Genomic DNA, 9,339 nt, shown 5'->3' with positions numbered 1-9,339 from the left:
CAGTTGAGCTGAGGCAGGGGAGGACAGTTAGTTCTATGGAGTGGGAAGGTGGCAGTCATTGCAGTGATGGAGGTGGGGGCAAGCTATAGGAAGTTGATCTCGGAGTCAAATACAACAGCAAGGTTGCAACCAAGTCTGGTTCACCCTGAGAGTCATTGTAGAGTGGGAAGAATCAGAGGCAAGAGAACAAAGTTTTGGTTTCCCCAGTGTTCAGCTGGAGGAAATTCTGTCTCATTCATGAACAGGGGAAGCAGTGATGTAGTGGTATTGTCACTGGACTGGTAATCCAAAAACGCAGGGTAAGGCTCTGGGGACCCAGGTTTGAATCCTGCCACGGCAGATAGTGGAATTTGAATTTGATGAATATCTGGAATTAAAAGTCTAACGATGACCATGAAACCATTGTTAATTGTTGTAAAAACCCATCTGGTTCACTAATGTCCTTTATGGAAGGAAATCTGCTGTCCTTACCTGGTCTGACCTACATGTGACTCCAGGCCCACAACAATGTGGTTGACTCTTTTTGAAAAAAAATGCCTCTGAACAAGGGCAATTAGGGATGGACAATAAATGCTAGCCTAGCCAGCGACACACATCCCATGAACAATAAATAAAAAAGACGCCAGGAAAACATTCCAAGATATAGGGTAAAGCTCCCTCTACACTGTCCCCATCAGAAAACTGGGTTAGCTACAGAGCAAAGCTCCATTTGCATCATCCCATTAAAACATCAAATGCCACCTCAATTGAGTATCCCGTGTGACGGAGTAAGAATATTCCATTTCTCACAGCTGCCATTCAGTGTTTGAGTGTGATTGCTAATTTAACAATTGCAGCAATTCCAAACTGGATTGGAATGGCCCAAACCTTATGCTTTACAGTGAACATCAGGAAAATTTGGTCTGGACTCAAAACCATGTTTGATGTGAGACACAAGCATCGATCTGACTGATCCCAGTCTGTGCAATTTACAGGCAGATACTCTCTTTCAACAGGTTTAAACTCTTCCTATAATTTAGAGCATTAAAAATAGACATCACAAAAATAGGCTTAGTTTTGAATTTTACAATACTTTAATATAAAGTGATATACAAAGTATATACATCATATACTCATTGCTGTACACATTGCAACATGATGGACTTGACCCAGCTCCAGAGCAGCGTCTGTGAATCTGCACAAGTCTTCCGCTGATTTGGTTGATGCAGCAGTTACTGTAACATTTAAACTACACTAAAAGGAATAACAGAAGTAAAGACCGATTTCAATACATTGTTATCTATCGAGACATTGTTAAAACACCCATAGTCACACTGTCCTTTATAGCCTCTGCAATAATTTGAAGTTAATAATTAGGCTGACTTTTTTCAAATATCTTGTGTTATACCTTTTCACAGGCAACTCTCACTTACAAAATGCAGCTTAAACTTGAGGATATTTGATCAGAAAGTACATTTATGATATTCTTTTACTTGTTGATTTCCTTTACCAAGTGACAAGGGGGAAAGTGAAACAGAATTTAGTGATCAGAAAGTTATTTCACTATTAAAATTCACCACTGTAATCAGTAGCCAATATGAAGTGACTATTTGGCTGTGAAAGGGCCCTAAATGTTTTCACGTCACATTTCTCCACAATCTAATCCACGGAAAATAAACAATGGTGAAGACATGAAGACACCGGTAACAGTCAGTCAGAAATGACTGAACCAAGCATTCAATCTCCCAGGCTATACAATCACACCATTGCACTTAATTGATGTGTAATGAGGGGTGTTCCCCAGCACTGGGATCGCTTCAGTGCAGGAACATCTAATTCTATGCCTATTCACTATGACCATGCATGCTCCTATCTTTCTCAGATTCATACACAAAACACGAGAGACTGAATACCAGACCCCACACAAATTTTAAATTTAGGTTCCGTGTCATGGCTGAGTGCCCCAAGATGTTGATATTAACACAAGGTGATATACTGATCTAGGATATATCCACCAATCAGGCAATTGTTTACAACTGTTCCTAAACCATGAGGCCCACAGAATACAAAGAGGAGAAATGTCTCAAAAACAATATCAGAACAAATGGAACTTGGTGTTCTAGCTCAGAATTTGCGTCATTAAGGATTAGAGAGAAACGGCAATTTCAAAAAAGTCATCCAGGGGGCAGTGACACTGCGCAACGCCAGCTCGGTCCCAGTGTCCAGGGGGCAGTGACACTGCACAATGCCAGCTCGATCCCAGTGTCCAGGGCAGTGACACTGCGCAACGCCAGCTCAGTCCGAGTGTCCAGGGGGCAGTGACACTGCACAATGCCAGCTCGATCCCAGTGTCCAGGGCAGTGACACTGCGCAATGCCAGCTCAGTCTGAGTGTCCAGGGGGCAGTGACACTGCACAATGCCAGCTCGATCCCAGTGTCCAGGGCAGTGACACTGCGCAACGCCAGCTCAGTCCGAGTGTCCAGGGGGCAGTGACACTGCACAATGCCAGCTCGATCCCAGTGTCCAGGGCAGTGACACTGCGCAACGCCAGCTCAGTCCGAGTGTCCAGGGGGCAGTGACACTGCACAATGCCAGCTCGGTCCCAGTGTCCAGGGGGCAGTGACACTGCGCAACGCCAGCTCAGTCCGAGTGTCCAGGGGGCAGTGACACTGCACAACGCCAGCTCAGTCCGAGTGTCCAGGGGGCAGTGACACTGCACAATGCCAGCTCGGTCCCAGTGTCCAGGGGGCAGTGACACTGCACAACGCCAGCTCGGTCCCAGTGTCCAGGGGGCAGTGACACTCCACAACGCCAGCTTGGTCCCAGTGTCCGGGGCTGTGACACTGCACAATGCCAGCTTGGTCCCAGTGTCCGGGGCTGTGACACTGCACAACGCCAGCTTGGTCCCAGTATCCAGGGGGCTGTGACACTGCACAACGCCAGCTCGGTCCCAGTGTCCACAGCAGTGACACTGTACAATGCCAGCTCGGTCCCAGTATCCAGGGGGCAGTGATACTGCACAACACCAGCTCGGTCCCAGTGTCCAGGGGGCAGTGACACTGCACAATGCCAGCTCGGTCCCAGTGTCCGGGGCAGTGACACTGCACAACGCCAGCTCGGTCCCAGTGTCCAGGGGGCAGTGACACTGCACAATGCCAGCTCGGTCCCAGTGTCCAGGGCAGTGACACTGCACAATGCCAGCTCGGTCCCAGTGTCCAGGGGGCAGTGACACTGCACAATGCCAGCTCGGTCCGAGTGTCCAGGGGGCAGTGACACTGCACAATGCCAGCTCGGTCCCAGTGTCCAGGGGGCAGTGACACTGCACAACGCCAGCTCGGTCCCAGTGTCCAGGGGGCAGTGACACTCCACAACGCCAGCTTGGTCCCAGTGTCCGGGGCTGTGACACTGCACAATGCCAGCTTGGTCCCAGTGTCCGGGGCTGTGACACTGCACAACGCCAGCTTGGTCCCAGTATCCAGGGGGCTGTGACACTGCACAACGCCAGCTCGGTCCCAGTGTCCACAGCAGTGACACTGTACAATGCCAGCTCGGTCCCAGTATCCAGGGGGCAGTGATACTGCACAACACCAGCTCGGTCCCAGTGTCCAGGGCTGTGACACTGCGCAACGCCAGCTCGGTCCCAGTGTCCAGGGGGCAGTGACACTGCACAATGCCAGCTCGGTCCCAGTGTCCGGGGCAGTGACACTGCACAATGCCAGCTCGGTCCCAGTGTCCGGGGCAGTGACACTGCACAACGCCAGCTCGGTCCCAGTGTCCAGGGCAGTGACACTGCACAATGCCAGCTCGGTCCCAGTATCCAGGGCAGTGACACTGCACAATGCCAGCTCGGTCCCAGTGTCCGGGGCAGTGACACTGCACAATGCAAGCTTGGTCCCAGTGTCCAGGGGGCAGTGACACTGCACAATGCCAGCTCGGTCCCAGTGTCCAGGGGGCAGTGACACTGCACAATGTCAGCTCGGTCCCAGTGTCCACAGCAGTGACGCTGCACAATGCCAGCTCGGTCCCAGTGTCCAGGGGGCAGTGACACTGCACAATGTCAGCTCGGTCCCAGTGTCCACAGCAGTGACACTGCACAACACCAGCTCGGTCCCAGTGTCCAGGGCAGTGACACTGCACACCAGCTCTGCCCCAGTGTCCAGGGCAGTGACACTGCACAACAACAACTGCCATGGGTGGCCCCACAGCTCACCTGTAACCAATATGTCACTGTCATCAGCGCTTATGTCCCCACGCTTGACTTCGACGATCATGTTAAGGAAAAGTTCTATTCTGACCTTGTTGATGTCCTCACTGCCATTCCAAAAGAAAAAAAGATCATCTGCCTGGGGGACTTTAATGCCAGGGTTGGCTGTGACTCCGGTATCTGGAGCAGGGCCATTGGGAAAAAATGGGTGGGAAAAGCCAATACAAATATGGTGTCCTCTAATTGACAAAGTTTTCTCAGCATTAAGGACAAGTACAAAACCACACGGAGGAATCCTAGATCAAAGTATTGGCACTTCCTGGATTATGTCATTTTTTAGGTCAAAGATTTAAGTGATGTGTCTGCATTTTTTTCTTTATTCTTTCATGGGATGTGGGTGTTGTTGCTAAAGCCAGCAGTTTATTACCTTTCCCTAATTGCCCTTGAACTGAGTGGCTTGCTAGACCATTTCAGAGGGCAGTTAAGAATCAACCACATTGCTGTGGATCTGGAGTCATGTGTAGGTCAGACCAGATCAAGGGTGGCAGATTTCCTTCCCTAAAGGGCATCTGTGAACCAGATGAGTTTTTATGACAATCGATGATAGTCACCATTATTGAAACTAGCTTTCAATTCCAGATTTTATTAATTGAATTTAAATTCCAGCAGCTGCCTTAGTGGAATTTGAAACTGTGTCCCCTGGGCATTAGCTTGGGCTTCTGGATTACTAGTCAAGTGACATTACCACGAGGCCACCATCTCCCCTTATGTATCACTCAGTCCTGGTGGGGGCCTACGAAACAGATCATCAACTTATTCAATCAGTGATGAACATCCACCTAGCATTAAGACATCGCAAAACCCAAAAGTCCAAGAGGAAGATGATCAATGTGTCAGCCCTCAAATAGCTCAAAGAGAGGAATTCCAAGTGCTCAAGGCCAATCTGGAAAACCCTCACACATCAAGGAGCCCTAGCAAACCTGGAGTCAATGGGAATCAGGGGGAAAACTCTGCGCTGGTTGGAGTCATACCCAGCACAAAGGAAGATGGTTGTGGTTGTTGGAGGTCAATCATCTCAGCTCCAGGACATCACTGCAGGAGTTCCTCAGGGTGGTGTCCTCGGCCCAACCACCTTCAGCTGCTTCAAAAATGACCTTCCATCCATCATAAGGTCAGAAGTGGGGATGTTCGCTGATGATTGCACAATGTTCAGCACCATTCGCAACTCCTCAGATACTGAAACAGTCCATGTCCAAATGCAGCAAGACCTGGACAATATCTAGGCTCGGGCTGACAATTGGCAAGTGACATTTGAACTACACAAGTGACTGGCAATGACCATCTCCAACAAGAGAGAATCTAACCCTTGACATAAACTCATAGACGTCTACAACACAGAAGGAGGCCATTCAGCCCAATGTGTCTACGCCAGTCAACAAAGATCTGACTATGCTAATCCCATTTTCCAGCGCTTGGCCCATAGCTCTGGAGGCTATGGCAACGCGAGTGAATATCTAAATACTTCTTAAATGTTATGAGAGTTTCTGACTCAACCACCTTCTCAGGCAGTGAGTTCCAGACTCCCACCACCCTCTGGGTGAAAACATTTCTCCTCAACTCCCCTCTTAGCCTTCTACCTCTTACCCTAAATCTATGCCCCCTGGTTATTGACCCCTCTACTATTGGAAAAAGTGCCTTCCTATCTATGCTCTTCATAATCTTACATACACTCTATCAGGTCCCCTCTCAACCTTCGCTGCTCCAAGGAAAACAACTCCAGCAGATCCAATCTTTCCTCATAGCTCAGACCCTCCAGCCCAGACAGCATCCTGGTAAATCTTCTCTGCACCCTCTCCAGTGCAATCACATCCTTCCTATAATGTGGTGAACTGCAGTACTCCAGTTGTGGCCTAACCAGCATTTTATACAGTTCCAGCATAACCTCCTTGTTCTTGTATTCTATGCCTAGGCTAATAAAGGCAAGTATCCCATATGCCTTCTTAACCGCCTTATCTACCTGCCCTGCTACCTTGAGGGCTCTATGGATATGCACATCAAGGTCCCTCTGATCTTCAGTACTTTCCAGGGTCCTACCATTCATAGTGTAATCCCTTGCCTTGTTAGCCCTCCCCAAGTGCATTACCTCACACTTTTCCGGGTTGCATTCCATTTGCCACTGCTCTACCCGCCTGACCAGTCCATTGATATCCTCCTGCAGTTTACGGCGATCCTCCTCGCTATTTACCACTCTACCAATTTTTGTGTCATCAGTGAACTTCTTGATCATTCCCCCTACATTTAAGTCCAAACAGCAAGGGCCCCAGCACTGAGCCCTGCAGAACCCTACTGGAAACAGACTTCCAGTCACTGAAACATCCCTCTACCCTTTGCTTCCTGCCTCTCAGCCAATTTTGGATCCAACGTGCCACTTTGCCTTGGATCCCATGGGCAATTACTTTCTTGACCAGTCTGCCATGAAGGATCTTATCAAAAGCCTTGCTAAAGTCCAATTAGGCCACATCAAATGCATTACCCTCATCACCACTCCTGGTTACCTCCTCAAAAAATTCAATCAAATTTGTCAAACACGACCTTCTCTTAACAAATCCATGCTGACTATCCCTGATTAATTTGTGTCTCTCTCAAAGTGCAGATATATTTTGAAGGGGATGCAGGAGCAGAAAGACCTGGGTGTATATGTGCATAGATCATTGAAGGTGGCAGGACAGGTGGAGAGAGCAGTTAATAAAGCATATAATATCCTGGGCTTTATTAATAGGGGCATAGAGTACAAGAGCAGGGAGGTTATGCTGAATTTATATTAAAAAATTCATTAAACCTCAGCTGGAATATTGTGTACAGTTCTGGCCACATTATAGGAAGGATGTGAACACATTAGAGAGAGTGCAGAAGAGCTTTACAAGAACGGTTCCAGGGATGAGAAACTTCAGCTATGAGGGTAGATCGGAGAGGCTGGGGCTGTTCTCCTTGGAGGGGAGAAGGCTGAGAGGAGATTTGATAGAGATGTTCAAAATCATGAGGGGGCTGGATAGAGTAGATAGGGATCCTGCTCGTAAAAGAATCAAGAACTGAGAGGGCACAGATTTAAAGTGATTTGCAAAAGAAACAAGTGTGATGTGAGAAAAAACTTTTTCACACAGTGAGTGGTTCAGGTCTGGAATGCACTGTCTGAAAGTATGGTGGAGGCAGGTTCAATCGAGACATTCAAGAGGATATTGGATGATTATTTGACCAGAAACAATGTGCAAGGGTACGAGGAAAAGGCAGGGCAATGGCAATAGGTCATAATGTTCATTTGGCGAGCCAGTGCAGACACGATGGCTGAATGGCCTCCTTCTATGCCATCAAAACTCTGTGATGTTGTGGGAGAGATCATCTGAGAGATCCAACAATATGCTGACCATCATGACATGCAAAGCTTTCCTGAAGTCACCAGGGCCATCTATAGACCAAGGTCAAACAGACAAAACCCCCTTCGCTCTTCTTAGGGATGACAAAGCCGGATGCTTTGCTGGATTCAATGCTGGAAAGAACATTTTCAACAACTGCTTAAACTTGAATCCACAATGGCAGCTGATACTCTCCAGGCTATCCTCCAGCACACCGTGGGAGAATGGTGAACCACCATTGATGGGGAGCTGCAACAAGCAATTAAACGGATCAAAAATTAAAGCCTGTGGCTTCATTGGTATTCCAGCTGAGGTTTTCAAAGTGGGCGGACCTTTGCTCACCTTAAGACTATATGCACTCACTGGGAAAATTAACTCCACCACCAACCCCCCGCCAAACCCTCACCCCAACTTCAGGAATACGAAAATTGTAATTATCTTCAAGAGGGGAGATAAATCATGCTGTGGAAACTATTGAGATATTTCACTCTTGTCCATACCAGGGAAATACCTGACACCCAATCTCCTGAATCACCCGCGTCCTGTGGCTGAGGAAGTCCTCCCAGAAACAGTGTGGCTTTAGACCTTCCAGAGGAACCTCCACATGGCCTTTGTTGCCAGACAAATCCAAGAAAAATGTCGAGAATACCACCTGGAACTCTTCATTGCATTTATCGACTTGACCAAAGCATTTTACTCAGCAAATCATGAGGCTCTGTGGATTGTGCTCCAAAGATTCTGATGTCCAAGGAACTTCATCATGATCCTGCAATTGTTTCATGAAACTGTATTGAGTGGGAGATCTGAAACAAGTGCCTTCAAAATCCAGACTGGTGTCAAGCAAAGCTGTGTGATAGCCTCCATACTATTTACAATCTAACTGACAACGGCCATTCACCTCAATGATCAACTCTCCTCTGGTGTCAAATATCATCTAGATGGAAAGCTCTTTAACCTCAGTCACCCTGTGCCAAAACTAATCTGATCATCACAGATATACATGATCTACAGTTTGCATGTGACTGCAGTGTCGCTGCCCACTCTGCACCAGATTTGCAAGCCACTCTTGACCTCTTCAACACTGCACACAAGAAACTCAACCTGTCCTTGAATGTTGCCAAAACAAAACTCCTATCAGCCCACACCAGGTCATTCAAATACTCCACCTTCCATATATGCTGAAGGAGAGATTCTGGAATTTGTTGAGCACTTCACATACTTTGGCAGCCACCTCTCTCAAAAGGCTACCATTGACGAGGAAATCCAACACCAGATCAGCAGCACCAGGTCAGCCTTCTACAAACTACTGCAACGAGTGTTTGACAACAAAGACCTCTGCAAGTCAATTAAAGTCCTAGTGTACAGAGTAGTTGTTGTTACTACACTACTGCATTGCAGCGAGACCTGGACTGTGCATCATTGACACGTAAGAACACAAGAGAAATTCCACTAGCAATACCTCCGCTGCATTCTCCGTATTTTGCGGGAGGACTATCAAACAAACTCTAATGTCCTTCTTGAAGCCAGCTCCATAAGCATTCAAGCAAAACTCCTGCAAAATCAGCTTCAATGGACTGGATACCGTTTATGATCAACTGGATAGTCTTCCCCATTTTCCTGAAATAGCCAACTTCCTGGGGAGTGAAAAGAAAACATTTCAACGACACTCCTTGAAGCACGGCAGCATTGACCTTGGTGATTGGGCAGAGCTTGCTACCAATCATTCAGAATGGTGACAACTTGTC

General features: G+C 47.6%; 1 protein-coding gene across 3 annotated transcripts in view; it reads right to left on the bottom strand.

Annotated features, from left to right (window-relative positions):
* Positions 1 to 1,050: 1,050 nt before the first annotated feature.
* Positions 1,051 to 9,339, bottom strand: part of stimate (STIM activating enhance) — a 147,463-nt gene continuing 139,174 nt past the window's right edge. For 2 of the 3 annotated variants that reach the window (XM_078543068.1, XM_078543067.1), the window contains one exon: positions 1,051 to 1,233. Coding sequence is in view for 1 of the 3 variants with exons in the window: in XM_078543067.1 (XP_078399193.1) it covers positions 1,105 to 1,233 (129 nt within the window). In the remaining 2 variants the exon portion in view is untranslated. Of the gene's footprint in view, positions 1,234 to 7,728; positions 9,229 to 9,339 lie in introns of those variants that run through there. The other variant, XM_078543069.1, reaches the window with a different exon arrangement.

Source organism: Cetorhinus maximus, chromosome 6 (assembly GCF_964194155.1).
Source record: "Cetorhinus maximus chromosome 6, sCetMax3.hap1.1, whole genome shotgun sequence".
NCBI classification, from domain to species: domain Eukaryota; kingdom Metazoa; phylum Chordata; class Chondrichthyes; order Lamniformes; family Cetorhinidae; genus Cetorhinus; species Cetorhinus maximus.
This window is presented reverse-complemented; position numbering and strand designations above follow the sequence as displayed.